The sequence below is a fragment of the Gobio gobio genome (genome assembly GCF_949357685.1).
Source record: "Gobio gobio genome assembly, chromosome: 8".
Classification (NCBI taxonomy): Eukaryota; Metazoa; Chordata; class Actinopteri; order Cypriniformes; family Gobionidae; genus Gobio; species Gobio gobio.
Window position 1 is genome coordinate 52,268,908 of NC_137114.1, and position 25,851 is coordinate 52,294,758.

Genomic DNA, 25,851 nt, shown 5'->3' on the forward strand with positions numbered 1-25,851 from the left:
ACTGATTCATAACGCTTCGAAGCTTCATGAGGCCGTGTTTTGAAATCGTCATCACTATAGAAGTATTTATTTAGGGTTTTTTTGCGCACAAAAACTATTCTCGTCGCTTCATAAAGTTATTGTAGAACCACTGTAGTGAGATGGACTTTGTAACGACGTCTTTAGTGCAATGGAGGCCTTTCAGAGGCATCAGATTTACACTAAAATATCTTCATTTGTGTCTGAAGATGAACGGAGGTCTGACGGGTGTCCAACGACATGAGGGTGAGGAATTAATGACAGAATTTTCATTTTTGGGTGAACTAACCCTTTAACCTCTCAGAAGAGCGTTAATTACACTATAGTGCCATAAGTATTGGGACGCTCCTCCAAATCCCTGAGTTCAGGTGTTCAATCACTTCATGGCCACAGGTGTGTAAATCAAGCTCTAGGCCTGCAGACGCTTCTACACACATTTGTGAGACAATGTGTCGTGAACTCAAGCGTGGTGCCTGATCAGTGGCCACCTGTGCAATAAATCCATTTCCTCACTACTAAATATTCCACGCTCAACTGTTAGTGGTGTTATAACACAGTGGAAGCGATTGGGAACGACAGCAACTCAGCCATGAAGTGAAATCACAGAGCGGGGTCAGCACATGCTGAGGGTCACAGAGCGGGGTCAGCACATGCTGAGGGTCACAGAGCGGGGTCAGCACATGCTGAGGGTCACAGAGCGGGGTCAGCGCATGCTGAGGGTCACAGAGCGGGGTCAGCGCATGCTGAGGGTCACAGAGCGGGGTCAGCGCATGCTGAGGGTCACAGAGCGGGGTCAGCGCATGCTGAGGGTCACAGAGCGGGGTCAGCGCATGCTGAGGGTCACAGAGCGGGGTCAGCACATGCTGAGGGTCACAGAGCGGGGTCAGCGCATGCTGAGGGTCACAGAGCGGGGTCAGCGCATGCTGAGGGTCACAGAAGTCGCCAACTTTCTGCAGAATCAGTAGAGACCTCCAAACTTCTGTGGCCTTCAGATGAGCTCAAGAACAGTGTGTAGAGCATCATGGGATGGGTTTCCATGGCCGAGCTGCTCCTCCAAGCCTTACATCACCAACTGCAATGCAAAGCGTGGGATGCTGTGGGGTAAAGCGCGCCGCCACTGGACTCTAGAGCAGTGAGATGTGTTCTCTGAGTGACCAATCACGCTTCTCCGTCTGACAATCCCATGGACGAGTCTGGGTTTGGCGGTTGCCTGGAGAACGGGACTTGCCTGACTGCATTGTGCCGAGTGTAAAGTTTGGTGGACGGGGGATTATGGGGCGGGGTTGTTTTTCAGGGGTTGGGCTTGGCCCCTTAGTTACAGTGAAAGGAACTCTTAATGCTTCAAGACCTTTTGGAAAATTTCATGCTGATAAAAACAGATAACATAAAAATATAATTGAAAATTTCACAAAAACATCCAGGATTATAATATTTTTTTACATTTTTATTTTAATAATATAAATATATATTTTTTTATTCAATTTTGAAAAATAATATTTTATTGATTAAAAACAGATAACATAAAAATAAAATATAATTCAAAATATTAACAAAAATATCCAGGATTAGCATAGTTTTATCCTAGTATAGACTAGGATCGTTTTTTTTATTTTTAACTTTTAATAATATAATATATTTTTAAATGTTTAATATAATTTTTTAAATAATATTTTAATGATAAAAACAGGCGACATTTTTATTTTTAACTTTTAATACTATTTATAATAATATAATATATTTTTTATTGTTTTCAATATAATTTTTAAATAATATTTTAATGATAAAAGCAGGTGACATAAAAATTAAATATAATAAAATGTTTTAACAAAAACATCCAGAGTTATTATAGTTTTTTAATGTTGAACTTTTTAACAATATTTACAGTATAATAATATTATATATAGGGCTGTCAAAAGATCAATCGCGATTAATCGCATCCAAAATAAAAGTTTGTGTTTACATAATATATGTGTGTGTACTCTGTTAATTATTATTTATATATAAATACACACACAAGCATGTATATATTTAAGAAATATTTGCATGTATATACATTTATATAATCTATAATATATATAAATATAAATGTTTTATATATAAAAATAATATTTTTTCTTAGATATATACATGCTTGTGTGTGTATTTATATATAAATAATAATGAACAGAGTACACACACATATATTATGTAAACACAAACTTTTATTTTGGATGCGATTAATCGCGATTAATCTTTTGACAGCCCTAATATATATATTATATATATATTTTTATATATAAAAATTCCTGTCCCAGCATGACTGGCCAGTGCTCAAAGCGTCTCCATAAAGACATGATGAGCGAGTTTTGGAGGAACTTGAGTCCTCAACCCGATAGAACAGCTTTGGGATGAATTAGAGCGGAGACTGAGAGCCAGGCCTTCTCGTCCAACATCAGTGCCTGACCTCACACACACACTTCTAGAAGAATCCCCATAAACACACTCCTAAACCTTGAGGAAAGCCTTCCCAGAAGAGCTGAAGCTGTTAGAGATGCAAAGGGTGGAACAACTCCATATCAAACCCTATTAAAGTTCATGTGCATTTAAAGGCAGGCGACCCAGAACTTTTGGCAATATAGTGTGTGAATTTACATTTTTTATATTGTTTCCCTCATATTTGTGAGATTGCACGACACGTCAGTTCAGTTTCTATGTCGAATGTGAAACAGTGTGTCTGACCTTGGGGTCAAACGATGCCTTGTTTCTGTGCAGAAGCTCCTCGACGCTCTGTCGGATCTCGTGAGTGATGTTGCGCGCGTCAAACGTGACGATGTCTTCCCTCACTCCTCGCTTGGCCAAGAAACTGCCATTTATAAACACTCCATTAGCGCTTCAATTATTCAACTAATTTAACGTTTTAACAAAAAGCAAATGGCCTAATGTCTCCACACGCCTCTTTGCAATGAAAATGCGCTAAATTAAAATCATTAATTAGTCTAGAATGAGGCTGGATTCATTTAGCCTGAAGGGTATGGAGGTGTAATAAGCAATGGGACAGTTTAATTTCCCGGGAAGAGATAAACACCATAAATAAAAGGCAGAATGAATTCTGTTACAGCCGTTAAAGGCTAATATAAAGCATGAGTAATGACGTCTGTCTCTCTCACCTCTTCATGCTGACCCAGGACGTGTCAAATATTCCCATGAGTCTCAGCACCCCCTCCAGGATGTCTCTGATCACGTCGGGCGGCATACGCAGAGAGCGGATCTCGGAGAGGGACTCCGATTTAATGTTCCCTACTGCCTGCTTTGCCTCCTCCACCAGGGGCTGAGCACACACACACACACACACACACACAGCAGCACAAACACAAAATAAGTCAGGCTTCAATGTGAGTTTTTAGAGCATCTCCAGAACACTGGACATAAGATCAGGACATTTGTTTATGTGATCAAGATTGTTATGAACATTAACGAAAACTAAATACAGTTGACGTACATTAAAAACATGTTTGTTCACTGAAATAAAAAATATAAATTAACTTAATCCGATCAACTAAAATAGACTTTCATGACGGCAAGACTAAAATAAAAATACATTTTAGTTTGAGATTTTAGTAAACAGTATATTAACTGAAAGCTAATGAAAAATACATTAAAAAGACAAATAAAACAGAACTAAAATCTGAACAAAATTATATAAATATTACATCTTAAAAATATTTGAAAAGTAAAATCAAAGCAGATATATTCAGATGATCAGGACTGGTATTATCAATATCGAAAACTACATTAAACTTAAATGTTTGTTAAATGAAATTTAAATTTTCATAATTATAACATGCCTTATATATCAAAATGGCTCGTTGATGATAACTAGCTGACCCTGATACATTTATGTTTAAATTATATGTTATCAATAGCACTAACTTAGACATAAAAAATTACTAAAGCTAAAATAAAAAGCTAAATATAATGAAAAACATAAACCTAACAGTGATAGTCAACACTAATGTAAAATAAATTAAGAACCAATTGAAAATACAACAGAACATCTAAAATATTATTATTTATCATTAAAATATTATTAAACGAATAATAAATTATATTAAACGTTTAATATATATATTATATTATAATAAATATTGTTAAAAAGTTCAACATTAAAAAAACTATAATAAAGGTTTTGTCTGTTTTTATCATTAAAATATTATTTAAAAATTATATTAAAAACAATAAAAAATATATTATTATATTATTGAAAGTTCAAAATAAAATAATAACCCTGGATGTTTTTGTTAATATTTTGAATTATATTTTATTTTATGGCGCCTGTTTTTATCATTAAAATATTATGTAAAAATTATATTAAACATTTAAAAATATATTATCTTATTAAAAGCTAAAATTAAAAAAACTATAATAACCCTGGATGTTTTTTTTGTTAATATTTTAAATAAGATTTTATTTTTATGTCGCCTGTTTTTATCATTAAAATATTATTTAAAAATTAAATAACAAATTTAAAAATATATTACATTATTATAAATATTATTAAAAGTAAAAAATAAAAAAACTATAATAATCCTGAATGTTTTTGTTAATATTTTTAATTATATTTTATTTTTATGTTGTCTGTTTTTAATCATTAAAATATTATTTAAAAATTAAATTAAAAAATTAAAAATATATTATTATAAATATTATTAAAAGTTCAAAATAAAAAAACTATAATAATCCTGGTTTTTGTTCATATTTTGAATTATATTTTATTTTTATGTCACCTGTTTTTATCATTAAAATATTATTTAAAAATTAAATAAAAAAATTATATATATTAATATAAATATTATTAAAAGTTCAAAATAAAAAACTATAATAACCCTGGATGTTTTTGTTAATATTTTGAATTTGATTTTATTTTTAATGTCGCCTGTTTTTATCATTAAAATATGATGTAAAAATTATATTATACATTTAAAAATATATTATATTATTAAAAGCTCAAATTAAAAAAACTATAATAACCCTGGATTTTTTTAATATTTTAAATAAGATATAATTTTTATGTCGCCTGTTTTTATCATTAAAATATTATTTAAAAATTAAATAACAAATTTAAAAATATATTACATTATTATAAATATTATTAAAAGTAAAAAATAAAAAAATATAATAATCCTGGATGTTTTTATTAATATTTTGAATTATATTTTATTTTATGGCGCCTGTTTTTATCATTAAAATATTATGTAAAAATTATATTAAACATTTAAAAATATATTATCTTATTAAAAGCTAAAATTAAAAAAACTATAATAACCCTGGATGTTTTTTTTAAATATTTTAAATAAGATTTTATTTTTATGTCGCCTGTTTTTATCATTAAAATATTATTTAAAAATTAAATAACAAATTTAAAAATATATTACATTATTATAAATATTATTAAAAGTAAAAAATAAAAAAACTATAATAATCCTGAATGTTTTTGTTAATATTTTTAATTATATTTTATTTTTATGTTGTCTGTTTTTAATCATTAAAATATTATTTAAAAATTAAATTAAAAAATTAAAAATATATTATTATAAATATTATTAAAAGTTCAAAATAAAAAAACTATAATAATCCTGGTTTTTGTTCATATTTTGAATTATATTTTATTTTTATGTCACCTGTTTTTATCATTAAAATATTATTTAAAAATTAAATAAAAAAATTAAATATATTAACATAAATATTATTAAAAGTTCAAAATAAAAAACTATAATAACCCTGGATGTTTTTGTTAATATTTTGAATTAGATTTTATTTTTAATGTCGCCTGTTTCTATCATTAAAATATTAATTAAAAATTATATGAAACATTTAAAAATATATTATATTATATAATATATTTTTAATTAGATTTTATGTTGTCTTTTTGTCTGTTTTCACTTCAATTTGAGTAATTTTGTTGTGTTATTGTCATTTTTATGACAACAGTTTATATAGTTTTTATTAAGTTTTATTTATTTTTATTTATTTTAGTACTCCAAGTGAAACTAAACGAGAAATGTTGTCATGGTGAACTAGCTGAAAGAAAATACATTGAAAGATATTAGTGCTGTCAGTTAAACGCGTTATTAACGACGTTAACGCAAACCTATTTTAATGGCGTCAATTTTTTTATCGCGAGATTAACGTTCTTTTTGGTCTAACAAACTTTGTAGTTTTTTCACATGCTGTTGCAGCAACTAGTAACGTTAGAAAAACTACAACACCACTCCGGATGTAGCTAGACCGGAAACAAAACATCAGGCACGCTGCGGCTGCCCACACTTGTTTGGGCCATTAAAAGAGTAGACGTGGATGGCAAGCGTGAGACGCCGAAATGAGAAACGTATTATGCCATGGTTTAACTCAGGGGTCTTCAACTAAAAGTGCTTGTCTTGAGCGCTGCTTTCTGCCCTGATGGTGCATTCACACCGGACGCGAATGAAGCGTTTTGCGCGAGTGATTTAAGTCAATGCAAAGACGCAAATAGACATTCTGCGGCGCGAATTAAGCGGCGTGCATGTCGCGTCATTCGCGTCCGGTGTACCTGCATGCTTGACCGCGCGTCTGGGTCTGAACGCAACAGTGAGCATTGCAACGTTAACTGTTTCATTAGCCTACGTCAAAAGGCTTCGCGGTCCGGATTCGGACCGGAGTCCGCTAGTTGGCGACCCCTGGTTTAACTGCACTATAGGCGGAGTCCTAGTTTACCTTGCATGTGCACTTTGTAATTTTATTTTGTATCACCCTGTTTTGATCCCTTAGAAAGGGCTGTTGAAGGGGCTGTTTGTGCAACAAAGTATTTTTTTTCACCCTTTTATTGATGGACAGTGTTACATTGTGTGAGCGATTATTTGCTCCAAGTGTGAATGACTGCTTCAAGTGAGAATGTTGGTGTGAAATCGAACACTACAGTATGCCAATGTTGTTTTCAATAAAACAAACATTTGAACAAAGCAAGCCGATCCACTTTTCTATGTTGATAAGAGCATTAAAATAAGAAAAAATAATGGGACAAAAAGAAATCAAGGGACATTTAGAATAAATAAAAATGTGCGATTAATTGTGATTAATTGTGAGTTAACTATGGCATTAATGCGATTAATCGCGATTAAATATTTTAATCGTTTGACAGCACTAAAAGATATGTAATTTCAGATAAGGTTTATGACGTTAGCACAACCCGAGCTCACCTGAACCTCTCTGAGCTCCTCGTCGATTTTCTTCTTCCGCTCTTCAATCTTGGAGACTTCATGTGCCATTCTCTCCTTGATCTTCTCCATCTCCGTCTTCTGGTCACTGGCGTTCTGAAACACACCACATGTCAAGCTTCACGCTGCGTGTTCACTTACACACGTGCCTCAAACACACAAACACACACACACCTGCATCGACACAGTGATTTCCTGCAGGGCGGCATCCGCCTCGGCCTGTTTGGTCTCCAGCAAGCTGCTCTGCTCGGCCGCCCGCCTCTTCAACTCATCCACCAATGTCTTCGCTTCATTCAGCTTGGCCACGCCCGCCTGCGGTCACATGAGAACCCGAACATTAGCATAATGGGCTGATCGTGACCTGGAGCTCATGCCTCCATCACTGAAGCTGTTGACCTGTAGATGCTGTTGTTTGTGGGTCAGCTCCTTGCGTTTGGAGCTGTAGATGGACTGGTACACCTGCAGGAAGCTCAGGTATTGACTAGGCGTGGCTCCGAATTCCCGACACGACTCGTGGATCGCCAGGAAGGAACGATAGAGCTCCGCATGCACGGATGCTGAAAGACAACCAATCAGAGAGCAGTTTAACATCCACGTGCAGCCATACGCACGCACGCTTTTCTTCAACATCATACCAGATTTCTTCTTCTTCTTCTTCTGTTTGTCTCCATTTTTCTCGTCGTCTTCTTCGATCCTTGACAGCAGCATTTCTGGGATCTGAAATAGAGTCACATGAGAGATGTGCACTAAATGAATGAATAAACACAGATGTGACTCAAGTCTCTCTGATGACCTTCTTCATGCTGCTGTCGGACCAGCCCTCCATCCACTGGACGGAGCACTTCCTGTAGAGGGCGGGGTTACTCTCACAGTTAATGGTGAAGTGCTCGTTAGTGCAGTCCATGATCAAAACCACATGGAGGTTCTGCTGAACGCCTGCACACACACAAACCAGCCGTTATTTACACTATATACTATTATAGTGACATTTAGGGGTGTAACGATTCATCTACTACATCGATGTATCGATTTATTTTCCTATGATCTAACTACATCGATCTGTGCTCGGCGAGTTGGCCTTCCGGACGACATATATCGATCTAACATCGTTTTAAAAGGTAATCAATCGATTGTATCGATCATAGGAAATAACGCATTGGATTTAAGCACGTCAGACTTTATATGGATATTTTTTCTTAGCTCTTTTAATGATAAAGCCGTTAAACGTTACTCGATTAAGTCTGCCTATCTGTGACATCATCGCAACGCACCAGCAGCAGCGCTAAGAAAACAAACCATAGTATGGCGGATGGCAGAGGAAAAGCCAATGAGCGAGAAATTATCAAGCCACCAGGAGAAAGAGCTAAGCTAGTAACGTTTTACCTGTACTTTCAACCCTTGCTAAATGTTACCTGTGCATTCCTGACACCAGTGCACCTGCAGAGCGAGCTTTAGTACTGCTGGCCACATAGTGAACGCACAGAGAAGTGTTCTGCGGTCAGATCATGTTGATATTTTAGGGAAAGAAATCTGTAGAGTCATTGAAGAGTAGTTGGTTACATTTTATCTTTTGTTAAATATTGTTTCTTTATTAAACTGAGAGTAGTAGCAGGTTCAGCCAGTTTATTCAACCTGAAGAAATGTTGGTTGCACTTTATTTTTGATATTAATATTGTATTTGTATTATTTTAATGTTGAAAAACAACAGTAAAAGTAGCAGGTAAACCTACTATTAATTAAACCTGAAGAGAAGTTAGTTGCACTTTATTTTTGATATTAATAATGTAATGTTGGAAAACAAAAGCAGAAGTAGCAGGTTAACCTACTGTTGAAATGTTGGCTGCACTTACTGTGCTTTTATTGAAAATGTATTGAATATTGAAAATGAGAGCAGAGAAGGTTAACTTCCTGTTAATTCAACCTAAACTGTTGGTTGCACTTTATTCAAATAAAAATTGAATGCATATGCCATTAATTGTTGTTTACTTGTTTGTTTATATCCATAATGAATTGATATACCGGATTCCCTTACAAGAAACCACAGGAATCGAAACTTCACCTGCACTGACCAGTATCCAGATATTTATTTCAGTCACACAATTTTTGGCCAAAAAGTTACTGAATCGATTTCAAGTCACTGAATCGTTTCGGATCGGATCGTTCTAAATGAACCAATATCATCCTTGAATCGTATCGACAACCTCAAATCGTGATACGAATCGAATCGTTGTTAAAACGAATCGTTACACCCCTAGTGACATTTTATAGAATGTCAAACAAGTGTGTGTGTGTCAGTGATGCGTGGGTTGATCCAAAATGAGAGGATCCTCCTTGCCGGTTGATTCAATATTATTTCTACACAGCGCGAGGAAAGCTAAAAATAAGTAGGCTAATCTTCTGTTTTAGGCCACTAACGGCACCTTTTAAGCCCAAGTTAGGCTTACTGTATCTGATTTAGGTTCCTGTGTTAGTTTTATGGATATATTTGTGTAGGCTAAACAATGCAGCCTATTTTATTTTCTTATACAAATGCATATTTTGCGTTTATCTTGTATTAGGCTACTTTATTTTACCAACAAGTGGCAAGCCTTCTTTTTAAGCCCAGATTCAGTTTACTGTGTGTTTCAGTTTTACCTTCATGGGTATTTGTGAACATTTATTTATGGATATTGTAGCCTCAGTCTTTGGCTTAGCCTACCTGTTTTTTGTGCTTGTGAGAGCTTCAATTGACCTATCGGTAAGCCCCTCCCCTCATATGCAGATGAGCCAATAGCAGGTGAGTATCAGTTGCGCTGGGACCGAAACTCTGACATCTTTAGGTTTCAGCGCCATAGAGAAACATTGGAAAATCCGAAGCTCTCATCGGTTTGATGGTGTTTATGCTATAAAAATGCTCAAACGTCGTGCCTGAGGTACTGCAACACTGACTCCAGGGATCCTGAGAGGATTTTGTGTTTGTCAAACTCTCGTAGAGTTACGATTAAAGTCCCTGCTAACATACAAACCGAAATAACTAACTGTTCTCACGTCATGTAACACTGTAGGTGAAAAACACATTTCAGTGCCTCTCCATATTAAACTGGTTATATGTAAATTAATTTCATTTTAGATATGTTTAAGGTCAACATTATCTGTCCTACTAAGGAGGACTCATATTTTGATGGGTATTATAGTCTACGGGTAACGAAAGGAAGAGCTCGCACGAAGTTTATCAGAGTTGTTTTGCAGATACAGAAGTTTACCAGTTATTAACTGCACCCTCAAAAAGGCATACGGTCTGTGTATATGTTTGTTTACTGTTAGTAGTTGTTTGAGTGTTTTTGTGTAATTTGCTGTGTATGTTAATAGTAATGCAACGGAGAGAGAGAGAGTTTGTGAATGAGACGTTAATGCGCACTTCTTCTGCTTTGTTTGTTCAGCTCTTACGATGATTTTTTGGAGTGAATAACGATGCAATAAACTTGATAAACCATCAGTTAAGTTTGGCCATCATTCAGACGGGATATACGCTACAATCTGTGTCCAAAAACATCTTGGGATAAGGTTTTCACACTGACAGCTGTACATGGTAAGATATAGCAACTCTGTTTGTTTGTCCGGGTTAGCAACAGTAACTAAGAGGGGCGGGGCTTACCGATAGGTCAATTGGGCATCCGCGTGGCGAAATAGCCTAAGCCTTCAAGTGGGAAATCCTTTTATCTTTTGAATGTTGAGCGTTATTTATTTTTGAATAAATGCTGACGCGGGACAAAATGCCCGATTTCCCAACACGTTGAACTGAGCAATGCCATTGTACCATTTTAATAGGCTACTAACGCATTTAGCTCAGTAATGTCAGCTTTATGTATTGTCTGAGAGGGGGCGGGATTTTTGTTGGTAAAGTCGGGGGAGAGACGCACACTTCGATTAGACTGGATAAACACATGCAGCATCTTAAAGGGTTAGTTCACCCAAAAATGAAAATTCTGTCATTAATTCCTCACCCTCATGTCGTTGGACACCCGTCAGACCTCCGTTCATCTTCAGACACAAATGAAGATATTTTAGTGTAAATCTGATGCCTCTGAAAGGCCTCCATTGGCTCAATGGCACGGTTCACTCTCAAGACCCTTAAAAGACACTAAAGACGTCGTTACAAAGTCCATCTCACTACAGTGGTTCTACAATAACTTTATGAATCGGCGAGAATAGTTTTTGTGCGCAAAAAACCCCTAAATAACGACTTATATAGTGATGACGATTTCAAAACACGGCCTCATGAAGCTTCGAAGCATTATGAATCAGTGAGTCGATTCAGCAGTTTGAAGCGTTATGAATCAGTGAGTCGATTCAGCAGTTTGAAGCGTTATGAATCAGTGAGTCGATTCAGCGGTTCAGAGCGTTATGAATCAGTGAGTCGAATGAGTTTGGATCGCCAAATTTCAGCAGTTTGGCGGTTTGACACGCGATCCGAATCATGATTCGACTCACTGATTCATAACGCTTCGAAGCTTCATGATGCATTGTGCCAATGGAGGCCTTTCAGAGTCATCAGATTTACACTAAAATATCTTCATTTGTGTCTGAAGATGAACGGAGGTCTGACGGGTGTCCAACCACATGAGGGTCAGTAATTAATGACAGAATTTTCATTTTTGCGTGAACTAACCCTTTAATTGTTATGAAAATGAAACGAAATAAATGAATAAATCAAGCCTTTATCACTAGGCTATATCATACAGCATTCAGAAAAAGAACAGTTTGTTTCGGCCATCCCCCCCCGCACCCCTAGTTCCTACGTCTACGGCCCAATGACGCTACGATGAGCATTTACTACTTTTAAAAACATGCGGGTCAGGAAGCGGGTCGGGTACAATATTTTCTTTAGTTTTTTTTGCGGTCCGAGTTGCGGGCGGGTTAGTTGAAAACGTCGGTCGGGTTGTTTATACATTGACCCGCGCATCACTGGTGTGTGTGTCCTTACGTTGGGAGAAATAGTTGAGAACCGGGCCGGTAAATCCGTCCTGCGACGCCTGATCTTTCAGAGCTGATAGCAGAGGCTCCAACTCTTCAGTGGAGTACAAGCCTGGGACTTCACCTGTTACCAGCAGAAAACAGGATGTACTAATCATACTGTGTGTAGCAAACAGCTTCGTTTTGAAGTGTTTTGATATTGTTTGGTAATACACAGTGAGGTTTGAACTGACCCGACGACAACAGACTATTGACCATCTCCAGGAAGGACTGATGAACAAACTGATGATCTTCTAACAACAAAACAACCTGCTGGCCGTCCACAACAGCCGACTGCATGACCTACAGAGAGAGAGAGAGAGAGAGAGAGAGAGAGGGAGAGAGAGAGAGAGAGAGAGAGAGAGAGAGGGAGAGAGAGAGAGAGAGGAGAGAGAGAGAGAGAGAGAGAGTGAGTTTGACCGGGCGTCTTGTGTTATTAGCTCGTGGGGAATCGGCATGGACTGACACTTACAGTTTTCAGGTCAGATTTGAAGTGTTTCAGCGAGTACGAGCGGGAGATTTTAGGAGTGAAGAGAGACGCCCCGTGCATGTGGCTGACCACACATGTAGCCGTGCGCCGGCCGACGCCGCTCCGTCCCGCCAGCAGCAACGAGCCGCCCGGAGAGCTCAGGACACGGTCCACTCGAGACATGTAGTCCAGAACCTCCGGAAACAACAGGATGTCCAACTCACGGTTATCACGGCCATACAGAACGATTCCCTGATGAGACACAAAACAAAACATTCATTACATTGATTGATTGATATCTTTATTTCGAACATGAGAGAAGAAAAAATTAAAAACAATCATGTTCAAACATTTTAAGAGAAAAAAAGTAAAAAATTAATTTAAAAAGAAAGCAGCAAAGTATCTTACTTTCCTGTATCTCATGTGCGAAAAGGAGTAGGAAGAAGTAAAACGTATGTAATCCTACCCCTTTAATTCTTGCTTTCCTTTAAAAAAAAAAGGCTGTCACTTTACGTTCGAAAATCGATTGCACAATCGATCGGACCAACCAACACAAGTTTCGAAAACGAAAATAGGGAATCGATTTTAACCAAATATGTACACTATTATTTTTGAACGAATTAAACAAATAAAGTTATTAACAGGTATTATTAATATGTTGAAATATGTTTTTAAAACTTGCATGAGGTCATATTGTGACAATGCTGTGTGCGTTGAAAAGAATGAGCGCGATTTCCTCCAGAAAGAGAGCAGCTTTCTCATTCCTCTCAGCGCCGCTCGCTCAACCCCAAATGCCCTTTGTGACATGCTGGAACAAATATAGGTCTATCTGAAATAAACGGCTATAGGGCCGCCCCAAATAAAGCTTTACTCCTAGTAGTAGTTGTTCATTTAAGCCGTTGTTCACGCGGAGCCAGCGCCTCCATGTCATTGTATGCTATATTTTCTTATTATTTATTAAATCAATGCAATATTAGTCTATAAAACATGATTTATGAAAAGGAACCACCTTTGCCAGCTGACAGCGACCCGCTTTTGTAGTGGAAGATTGGCATTTCGAAATACGCCCACCTTGCGCTAGCACTGAAGTACCTGAGTGTCCCTGGAACATCAGTGCGGTCGCAGCGCGTCTTCTCAACAGCTGGGCATATAGGGAATAAAAAACACTCTGCTCTGGACCCCGAAAATGTTGATAGACTTGTTTTCCTGTCCAATAATTTGTAATCGAGCCTTATTTGCCCGTTTCATCAGTAACGCCCGCATAGCCTAAGTGTCGGTTACGTTCAATTAAAAAAAACACATGGCCTGTTCGCAAGCGAAGTTCATTCAAAGTTTCATTTTGAACGGTTGAATAATTACGTTAAATTATTATCCACACAAACTTCACATTCAGTGTAGGCTAGTACATTTTTAAGCTTTATTTTCAACCTCTTTTCATGGGCTACAATTTTTTTGTTGTTGTTGTGGAATTTATAATCGTAAACACAGCCATGTTAAAGCCTGTAGCTAATGTTTTTCTTTGACGTTATGGCAGTTTTTTTCCCCAGAATGTTGCCAATGTTTGTCATTGTGCACAAAATAAATCATCAGAAATATTGCTGACTTGTGCGTCTCAAGCGCCCTCTTTACTTTCATCCTAATGCCCGTTAGTTGTCCGTGGATTGGCGTAGGCTATATTTAGCGTTGAAAATGAAAACGTCATTTAAAATCGATTTTAGAATCGATTCAATGAACACTTGTGTCTCAAAAATCGAACAGGATTTTTTTACAAAAGTGACAGCCTTACTACACCTACGCATATACATATACACATCTACATATACACATACATACACATATACATATCTATACCCCTATATCCACATATACATACATACATACTTCAAAATGACCACTAACAAGTATTTCAAATCATAACAGAGGAGCTCTCCTATTTTCCTACAGTACTTCTTGATACTTCTTAAAAATCTTTTCTGTATACATTTTTTTTAAAGAGGAATATGTCAGGGCATTGCTTTAAGTTTTCATCTAATTTATTCCACAATTTAACTCTGCAGATTGATAAACATAATCTTTTCCCGGTTTTTCTAAATGTATTAGTCTTAAAGTTTTCGCTTCCCCTTAAGTTGTACCCTCCCTCCCTCTCAGAGAACATCTTTTGTATATTCCCAGGCAATAACCTATTTCTTACTTTGAACATAAACACTGCAATTTGATATTCTATTTAATCGTAGTATTTTATTAATCTCGACTGGCAAAATAATGAATTTGTGTGTTCACAAAATCCAACATTATGATTGATTCTCATAGCTCTTTTTTGCATTATGACTAACGGCTGTAGTCGGTAATTGCTTCCCCAAACCTCGACACAATAGTTCAAATAAGGTAACAATAATGAGCAGTACAAGATGCGTCATTCATTTAGCACACGCTTTTATCCTTTCTTACCTTGTGTATAATCTCTCTGAGGTCACTGGCGTCGAGGCGTCCGAGCGGTTTTCCGTGTGGCGGGAGGGGCTGACCCGGTGAACGACCCTCATGAGACGTGGCCCATGTTACAAAGTACGTATCTGTGGTACAACACACATTAAATGAACAAAGGATCTGATCAAGGCTGGATTTATTTGATCAAAAAGACAGTAAAAATGTGAAATATTTTTACAATTTAAAAGAACTGTTGTCTATGTGATTATATAGTAAAGTGTGATTTATTCCTGTGATCAAAGCTGAATTTATCATCATTACTCCAGTCTTCAGTGTCACATGATCCTTCACTAATCATTCAAAAATGATGATTTATGATTATTATCAGTGTTGAAAACAGTTCAGGGTTCCCACTCTTTTTCAGCAACCATTTTCCAGTACTTTTCCAGGACATTTTCAATTTTACTACGGCGGGAATAAAAGACAAGGATCATGCCAAATATTGGTTTCTAAGTCTTTACAAAAAGCCGTACAGTTTAATGCCATTACTTAACAATCCAGCATTTTTCAATATGAGCTCTTAATCATACATTATGACTATGGAAGCTTGTTTACACCACAGAATAGAAAGAAAAGGTAATTGTGACTTTTTATCTCGCTACTCTGACTTTCTCGCAATTGCGAGTTTACATATTTGTGATATAAACGCAAAAATTGTCGCAATTCTCTTTTCCTCAGGATTGAACTTTATAACTTGCAATTGCAGTTTAGATCTCACAATTCTGAGAAAAGAAGTCAGAATTGCAAGATATAAACTCGCAACTGCACAAAAAAGTCAATTGTGAAGAAAAGACTTGCGAGTTTATATCACGCAATTCTGACTTTATAACACACAAATGTGACTTTATATCAAAATTATGTGATTAGTTAGCAGCTTACGAGTTAACATTCACTGCATACATTTGAGCCGTTAATAGCGTTAGCTAACGGCTGCAAGTGGCAACACAAGACTAAACATCATTATTCAAAATAATACTCACACGTATCAAACTCAGCATTCCTGAACATGTGCTTTCTGCAACTAGCGCTAATTGTTTGGGCCAGCGATAAACTCTTTATACTCGGCTAAAGAAATAACTTTTTTTTTAAAGAATTTTCCCAGACAGCAGCAAGATTTTCCAGGACATTTAACATTTTCTCTAATTTTCCATGTGTTTTCCAGGACTGGAAAATTTGTCATCAATTTTCCAGGTTTTCAAGGTTTTCCAGGACGAGTGGGAACCCTGACAGTTTTTTGTGTTTTCAGGGTGAAAAGAAATTGCGTGTGACATTATAAAGATCTTTACTGTCGCAATTTAATGCGTCCTTGATGAATGTAATAGGTAGTGTGAGTGTGTGACCTGTCACGTTGTCGAGTGCATCCGAGCCCCAGTCGCCCCTGATGACGGAGGACAGGATGTTATCAAACACGTTCAGGTCTTTAGAGGACACGATCCGGTCCCTGAACAGACGGCGGGCTTCATACGCCACCACCTCGAGGACCGAGTCTACGGCGGATTTACCTGCTCACACAAACACACACAGACAAAGTTTTGTATCAAAAGTAGAGCCTCAACCAACTTTAATTGTTCATGAATTAACCCAAGTCCAAACCCTTACAGGCACCTTTTAGCAAGTCAGCATTTGAAATAAAAGTCACTAAATGGACTTATGGCTCCATAACCTAGTCAGCTGCCTATCTAGACAACATTTTAAGGCATTATAGATGTACTTCTGACAGAAACACTATGCCGCCTCATTTTGGACACAATTTAATGCAGTATATGTACTATGACTAGTATAAATTGATTACAAATATTATGTTTTGTTCAATACTAAAAAAGTGTTAAAGGACAACTCCTGTGAAAAATGAACCTAGGGGTAATTAACACATGGTTACCGAGTAGATCGTTCTCTGGGATGCGTTTTCATGAAAATCGAATGTAAAGAGTTTTATCTCTAAAAACAGATTAGCTTATAACGCTAGTATATGGGGCATAGAGTCAGTCAAATTAAATCGCTAGTTAATACCACTAACAAGGCTCAAAACAGCCTCACACTAACACAGTAGCATAATGAGGGTCCCTACATGCAAACCGAAGCATTGAGAACTTTGTAAGTGTACAAACAGTTTAATAAGAAGATACTTTATAAAGACAGTACATTACGCATATACAGACAGGAGCCATCTTGGAAAACAGTCTCGACGAGTCGAGCCACGGTTGAATAATCCGCCATCTCTTTAGTGTGCATCCTTTAATTTGACTGACTCTATGCCCCATATACTAGCGTTATAAGCTAATCTGTTTTTAGAGATAAAACTCTTTACATTCGATTTTCATGAAAACGCATCCCAGAGAACGATCTACTCGGTAACCATGTGTTAATTACCCCTAGGTTCATTTTTCACAGGAGTTGTCCTTTAACAGTTTCACATTTATGCATTTGGCAGACGCTTTTATCCAAATTGACTGATTTTGCATTCAAGGTTTGTATTTCATCAGTTCATGCATTGCATGGGAATCGAACCCATGCTTTTGGTGTTGCATCGAAAATAAAGACGTAAACACTGCTGAATGATTCAAATCAGTCACTTCTGAGGTTTCAATTAGGGTCCTGCCTCAGCGATGCGGTTCACTAGTGTTTGAAACGGAGTCTATCGCTGCGTCCCAATTCGCATACTATCCGTCCTAAAGAGTATTCGAAAAAATAATTAGTTTGTCCCAAATCGTAGTATGTTGAAAAGAGTATTCCAAAGATTCCCGGATGGTTTACTATTTCCGGTCAGAATTCGAAGTGCGGATCGATGCGCACTCTAACGGCTGATATTGCCCACAACCCATTGCGAGATGGACGAGGATTCGATTAGAACTACAAACGCGGATAAAAAGTGTTTAAAAACTACAAACATGACGGTTATGCGAGTCCGCCGGTTAAGTAGAGAGGGTTAGATAAAGTGGTTTGAGTGAGCAATTATCAGTATTTAACCTGACGAAAATATATTTACTCAATATTATCCGCATTATATTTCACCTGCAGCAGCATTGAGAACTTTTGTAATGATACGTTTGGCCAGTAACTTTTAAATGCATCATTATATTTAAACTGCAAACACATGAGAGGAGTCTCTGCATTAAAGACCCACGAATGGCAGATCAACGTTTCTCTCCGATACGGTAGGGAAATAAATTGAAAGTGGAAGATTTGAACTGTGACTATGATTGACAGGGCAGTTTAAACGATGACGAAGTATATGTCCCAAAGCTTGCATACTCTTCTGCTACACACTCAAAAGTAAGTTCTTTTTCTTCACAAAAAGAGCACAAACTTTTAGGTCGTAGTGTAAGTAGGCGAATTGGGACGCAGCATATGTTTTTGGGGACACTGAGGTGTCCGTTTGGGGACGTGTTAGTGAATCGGTGCAGGTTTAATGAATGTAATGTGAGTTCACCTGCGCTCAGGTCGTATCGCAGCAGATTCAGGACCCACTGTGTGAGCAAACACGGGGTGAACAGGTAATGACTGTGATCATCCACGGAGAATTTAGCCTTCACCTGAAACACAAACACACACCAGTCAAAACTCACACTGTCATACAGAAGTTTGCCATTTCTCTTTTTATGAAAGAAATTAATCATTTTGTTCAGCAAGGATGCATTAAACTGATCAAAAGTGACAGTAAAGACTTTTTTTTAATCTACACAGACACTTTTAAACGCCCAATCACATCTGACCTGCTCGTAGACCTGCACCAATGAGCCGGCGAGCTGGTGGATCTTCCCTGCGGAGCTCCAGGTTGGATCATTACCCAGAGTCCTCTGCAGCACGGGTTTCAGGTATGCGCTATAGATGGTCTGCAGCTGCTCTCTGTCTGGATAACTAAAGGAGAGATGGATTAGTGTGTGTGTATATACCTACTTCAATATATTTTGGGGACAAATAAACCTGACAAACCTCTCAAAACCTCATAAATGCGGAATGCTTTCTCTTAGGGAAAAGGCTGATTTATACTTCTGTGTCAGACCTACATCATTGCCTCAGCGCTGTAGGCTACTTGTCGTTCTCATTTATACTTCTGCGTTGTTGTCCGTGTCGATGTGCAATTACACATGCAGACAGATCACAGCGCTTCCTCTTTGGTGATTGGTCCGATTCTAGCAGACTAGAGGAGCTACGACATAGCTACATTGTAGGTTTGACGCAGAAGTATAAATCAGCCTTTAGGGTTAGGTTATAGTCAGTGTTACAAGTAAGTTATAGGTATCACAATACTTATTTACTTGATATTTCAATGGTTTTATTGTGGTCCATCTACATCTACACTGATATGATGACGATACTATGTTAAAATTGCTGAGCACCACAATATGGAACACAACCTTGTTTTCCACAATGTAAATTCAAACATAAAAATGGGAAAAACTGATTCAAATGTAACACACCAAAATGGCTACAACAGAAATCATTCACAACCTAGATAGAACTATTGCAGAGTCAATGTCAAAATGCAGAATCGAAAGTTTGTCTGTATCATAAAACATAAGAATCAACAACAACAAATCAACAATGTATGATGGTCCAAATATTGTGGCTATTCTCACATCCAGTCAAAATAGCTCCCATATTGACTGGTACTGTGATTTGATTTGTCCTTTTAACTCCACTGCAACCAGGCCTGGATTAAGAACATGTAGGGCCCTGGGGCTATAACAAACCTAAGGGCCATAGTAGCCGATCTTGGTGCCACAACAATTATTTCTACCACATAAATAATTTGTATTTTTAAAAAACAAAATCGTGAAATAGTCATGTGCATTTTAAAGGTCCCATGGCATGGCATTTTTCTATTATTTTATAATGTTTCCTGAGGTGTACTTATATTGTTAGTATGATTTTTACATCCAAAAATGTCATCATTTAGAAATAAAAGGCATTTTTTTCTATACTGTTATTACCCCTCTGGCTGAATGCCCTGTTTCAGTGAAAACACCCACTGTTGTGATTGGCTGACATCTTTGCATTTGAAATGAGTGTTAGATTATGTTGCGGAGGGGGTGGTATCTTTTCTCATCACGTGAACAGCTCCACAGACAGTCTGTTGATCGCGTGAATGCGGTGATCTCGTCATTGCAACGTGTTTTCTCTCACAAAATGCTTTCACCACAACTAACAGCAAACATGACATCGACATGAATACAGTAAGAGCTTTGTGCAGCATAACAGCGTCATTCATTATAACGGCAGTTTGGGCAAGTGTGCAGATACACTCGCGACGTGTGATTGACAGCTCCGGACATTATAAAGAGTTCTCTGATCGCTCTCTGTAGTTTAATCACTTAACCCTTAATCGTCCCTCAAGTAGGCTTTACGTTTGAGTCCCTTGGGGTCAGATAGACCCCAAACTTTTACAGACCGATTGCATAAGGAAATATAATTTTTTTACATGGAAAACTATATATAATTTTTTTTATTTACTTCTCAACTATACATTTATGCTGTGTTTTTGTGGGTATTTGGTAGTTTTTTACCTATTTACTGCACAAATACTTAACTATGTCATAAATTGGCTCATTAAAAATGATTTTTTTATGAAAAAATCACTTGAATGATGATCCTAAATAAATATAAATAGTTTTTGGACATTGCTCTGTGTTAGGGATAGAATACCGCCATCTGTAGGTTTGTGGAAAAACTTTAGGAATTATAGTTAAAGAGAAAGAAAGTGCAATGACCACATTATCCACTAGGGGTCCATTGGGAAGTTATGCAAAAGTTAAGCTGCCTTTCATCTTTCTTTTATTTGCCCTTTTTCCTCTCTTTCTCATGATTGTTCCATGTTGCATTTGTGCTCTAGTATTTGTCCTTCATTTATGAAGATCTTGATATAAATGTAGACATTTTCAGATTTATACTGGATTTAGTTGATTTTTTTTTTTACAAACAAAGTGAAAAAAAAGCATTTTTTACATTTTCCCATTCATTGCCAAAATCCCCAAAAATGCTCCAGACACCTGTGTTGTGTGTGTGTGTGTGTGTGTGTGTGTGTGTGTGTGTGTGTGTGTGTGTGTGTGTGTGTGTGTGTGTGTGTGTGTGTGTGTGTGTGTGTGTGTGTGTGTGTGTGTGTGTGTGTGTGTGTGTGTGTGTGTGTGTGTGTGTGTGTGTGTGTGTGTGTGTGAGTGAACATGCTTGTTCCATATTGCATTTGTGCTCTAGTATTAGTACTTCATTTATGTATGAAAATCTTTCGGATTTATGCCAGTTTTGTTGATTTTATTTGCCAATTTCAATAAAAATACTCTCTGTTGCAGTCACACACGTGTGTGTGTGTGTGTGTGTGTGTGTGTGTGTGTGTGTGTGTGTGTGTGTGTGTGTGTGTGTGTGTGTGTGTGTGTGTGTGTGTGTGTGTGTGTGTGTGCGCGTGTGTGTATGAGACAGAAAGTTCGTTCTACTTTGTGTTTATGCTATAGGACCAGACCTTGGTATAAATGTGGAAATTTTCAGATTTATACTGGATTTAGTTAATTTTTTTTGACAAAAAAGTGAAAAAAATATTATTTTTTACACTTTCCCATTCATTTTCAATGTGGGGTCAATCTGACCCTGAGGGACTTAAATGGTAAAAACAAATTTACACACCTTTAGAACAACCAAATCAAGCCCAGATTTTTTGTGCATGTTTAGATAGATTATTTAGGAAATGTCACAGAGTCTCATGGCCCTGAGATGAAGGGAACACTTTTTAAAAATGGAGGAAAAGTCCAGTGGGGTCAGCTGGAGCCCAAGGGCCGATTAAGGGTTAAACAAGGGATTTGTTTCATGCTACTAACAGAAACGCTCGTTTTAGTCACTGGCTTGATTCACTGATGCATTATGCTTAGGGCATCAAGACGGCGATCATTAAACAATCTAGCAAGAAAGTCTGAGTGAACTTGAATGATTAGCTACACATCAGAAATCACTGATCACAGATCAGCCATTAATGAACACTGGTACTCACTGTTTATCGCGGTGCTGTCGAATCCATATCGTAAAGTCTGTTTGTAAAGCCTGTGCTGACATAAACTGAATCCATTTTCTCCGAATGCTCAGGGTGGCCAAAGCAGAGGAAGGGGGAGGTAACCTTTCCTGGTATGATGTCATAACAGGACAATTCCAGATCAGCTCGTCTGAGCTCTCATTTTCTCAAAGGCAGAGAAAGACAGCCAGAACTCGCTTTACACCCATCAACATTTCTAGCCACATGGGGACAATATTCAGGCTAGGGGAACTCATATTAATGTTGAAAAACCCCATAAAATGAAATGTTCATGCCATGGGACCTTTAAGATGGTTGAAGGTTTAAAAAATAAAGTTTTTAAAACCATGTTATTGGGCAGTAGATTATCTTTAATACCTGCTCTCTCCTCATTTCATCATTCTCTCATTTCCATCACTCTTTCTTTTGCCCTGTCTCTTCCCCTCCGAAAGCTGAGCTCTGGCTGCTAGTCTTTTCATTTTCGTTTGTGTCAGTGAAAAAAGTAAAAATAGGGTTAACTGATATTTAGCCTATATTTTATTAAGCATTTTCTAAGTTAATTCACTGAAGGCTACGAATGCTCGGTAAATACGTTTAATAAATTAATTCACAATATGTACACACACATTAATTACAGAACTAGAGGTCTGGTTCAGCTAGTTTCGCCACAGAGCCTTTACTGTACACATGATGTTGCGCTTGTATCAAATTCAAATGGATAAAGCGGATGCCTGGCGCTCGTTATCACCTCAATAGAGCGGCGAAAGCGCCAATAGAGATTGTCAGCGCCGTGCGTGAGACGGCCCAGCCGCTCTCCCGCTGAAACTGCTGGATCTATTTATTTATCTGTGCGTGAGACGGCCCAATGCAGTATTAGTAGTATTTATAACCAGCTCAGTATAAAAACAATGGAAGTCCATGCAATGTCCCCACTTTATGGAAAAAAGCAACTGTGACTTTTTATCTCAAAATTGCAATTTCAAGAAAACAAGTGAGAATTGAGAGATAAAATGTCGCATTTACCTCTTGTATTTTTTTTATTCCACGGCAGAAAGGACATCAACAACAAAAATATTGTGAGATTTCATAAAGGGAAATATTTGTTTTTTGATCATTATAAAAAAAAAATTGATAAGGGAAATATTTGTAAGATATAAACTCGCAATTGTGATGAAAAACAAGTCCGAATTGTGATATGTGACCCTGGAGCACAAAAGCAGTCATGCGTCTCACGGGTATATGTGAACATATAGCAAACAATGGCAATAGCCAACAATCATTAGGATATTAAGATCATGTTACATCAAGATTTTTTGTAAATTTTCTACCGTAAATATATCAAAAATTATTATTAATAGTAAAATGCATTTCTAAGGGCTTCATTTGGACAACTTTAAAGGATATTTTCTCAATATTTAGATTTTTTTGCACCCTCAGATTCCAGATTTTCAAGTATTGTCCTATCCTGACAAACCACACATCAATGAAAGCTTATTTATTCAACTTTCAGATGATTTATAGATCTCAATGTAAAAAAATGTACCCTTATGACTGGTTTTGTGGTCCAGGGTCACATATACAAACTCACAATTGTGAGATATTACCTTTTATTTCATTATTTTTAATTATTTAATATTTTTTATTCCGTGGTGGAAACAAACTTCCATACCATTTACAGGCTTGCCAACTCTCACACATTTTGCCAAATTGCCAGACCTGCTTTTGATATTAAACAAAGTCTAAGCTTTTATATTTTTTTTAAGTTTTAATGCGAAATTCAAACAATAAAGCGCGTTTTGGCACTAATGTGGCATAACAGTTAAAGCCAGAGGCGCTGAAAAACGGAGTTGCGACATGTTCTCATCTTGCGGCGGCACGCGTTCATGTGGTTCACAAGCTCTCAATACTTCTAGCGCTGAGTCAATACATTCGAATGGCTTAAGCAGATACACAACAGCTTCACTATACAGATGTTCACAGCAAGTTTTGGTAAACAGTACAGCATAGTGTGCATTGATTATTACATCAGCCATATTTACAGGATCGGTTTATTATGGAGAGTGATGGAGATGCAACATTGTTAACATTAATGTTAATGTTTTTCTTGTATTTGGCCCTCGGGTATTCAAATGTGACCATTCACCTTCACTTTTCTTCAATTTAATAAATGTTCTATATTTTAGTTCAATAATATTTATTGAATATTTTGAGGAGATCTTTTGGTACTAAATACTATGTGCAATAATTCTTGTCAATTAATGACCACTTAAAATATTTTTCTTCTAATATTTGTATTATTTATATTACAATTAGTGTAGTAATTAAGGTTAAATTAGAGAATTCCAATCCAAAGAGGCAAATTAGAGTCATTTTGTGGCTGGAAATATAATAATGTTCATTTGTAATGCCATTACCCACTGGTGCCTTTATGGCTCTTTAAAGGATTAGTTCACTTTTAAATACTTATCTAGTGAAACGATCAGTTTCTGCGAGAAACCGAGCAGTATTTATGCTATTATTTGACCTCTTTTCATTACTTCCGCTAAGTGAGGTCAAAATACGATCGTGGTCATAGATGTATACGTAGATGCCTCATTAGCGCTTGCACGGATCAGTAGAATGAGGCATCTACGATCTATATATCTATGAACACGCTCGTATTTTGACCTCACTTAGCGGAAGTTATGGCTGAGCTCAGAGATGATCATGTTCGACTGATAAGAGGTAAAAAAAATAGCATAAATACTGCTGGGTTTCTCACAGAAACTGATCGTTTCGCTAGATAAGACCCTTATTCATCGTTTGGTTTTGTTTAAAGCCCTTTGAAGCTGCACTGAAACTTATATGAGGAAAAATCCTGGACTTATCCTCCTTTTCGACTGCAGAAAGAAAGACATGGACATCTTGGATGACATGGGGGTGAGTAAATTATCAGCAAAAATGTATTTAAAAGTGAACTAATCCTTTAATCAATATACATGTATCTAATCTAGTTGCTCAAAAAGTATTGCAGTTTTGCATTTTAATAAATATTTAGATATGATCAAACTCTAGATTTCTTTAAATGTGAAATTGTAAAACGTTAACGTTTTTAATGATCAGGGGCGTCGGACTGAGGGTAAAACCAGTACTGATTACCAGGGCCCCAAGGGCAGAGAGGGCCCTTAAAAAGTCTGGGATATATTTTAACATGGAACATAGGGGCCCATCAGGAATGCCTTTGCATAGGGCCCAGGATTTTGTGCTACGCCCCTGTTAATGATACTTATATAAGCACACACAAGTGAATATTAATGAATGCGAGCACATATAATTTAACCCAAGAAACGTTTCAAATAGTGCTAAGGCAACCTTATATGTACAGTAGGCTATACACATATGAATTGATACTGAATCAAGATCGAAATCGATAAAAGTTGGCAACCCTGCATTTAGATTCCACATCAGTCAGATAGCTAAGTGTGCATGTGTGCGTGTGTGTGTATCAGTACTCACTCAATGGTGCAGATGCGTACGATCGACGTGAAGCGTGACGTGAGAGGGTGTCGCCCCACAGCGCCACCTGCTGACATCGAAGCCACAATCTGAATGTTCTCCAGCCCGACCCACTCCAGGTTCTCATCATAGAAGCCTTGATATGTCAAGACCTGTTGGGGGATAAAAGA

At 37.0% G+C, this 25,851-nt stretch overlaps 1 protein-coding gene across 1 annotated transcript in view; it reads right to left on the reverse strand.

Moving 5' to 3' along the window:
* dync2h1 (dynein cytoplasmic 2 heavy chain 1) overlaps window positions 1-25,851 on the reverse strand; it is a 236,601-nt gene that overhangs the window by 105,525 nt on the left and 105,225 nt on the right. Inside the window, exons 45-59 of the mRNA XM_079823510.1 lie at window positions 25,682-25,833; window positions 18,906-19,050; window positions 18,623-18,725; window positions 16,533-16,694; window positions 15,157-15,278; window positions 12,712-12,960; window positions 12,434-12,542; window positions 12,211-12,324; window positions 8,041-8,183; window positions 7,883-7,964; window positions 7,644-7,804; window positions 7,422-7,559; window positions 7,230-7,343; window positions 3,165-3,325; window positions 2,737-2,860 (exon numbers count right to left, since the gene is read on the reverse strand). Of these exons, the coding sequence (XP_079679636.1) occupies window positions 2,737-2,860; window positions 3,165-3,325; window positions 7,230-7,343; window positions 7,422-7,559; window positions 7,644-7,804; window positions 7,883-7,964; window positions 8,041-8,183; window positions 12,211-12,324; window positions 12,434-12,542; window positions 12,712-12,960; window positions 15,157-15,278; window positions 16,533-16,694; window positions 18,623-18,725; window positions 18,906-19,050; window positions 25,682-25,833 (2,079 nt within the window). The remainder of the gene's footprint in view (window positions 1-2,736; window positions 2,861-3,164; window positions 3,326-7,229; window positions 7,344-7,421; window positions 7,560-7,643; window positions 7,805-7,882; window positions 7,965-8,040; window positions 8,184-12,210; window positions 12,325-12,433; window positions 12,543-12,711; window positions 12,961-15,156; window positions 15,279-16,532; window positions 16,695-18,622; window positions 18,726-18,905; window positions 19,051-25,681; window positions 25,834-25,851) is intronic.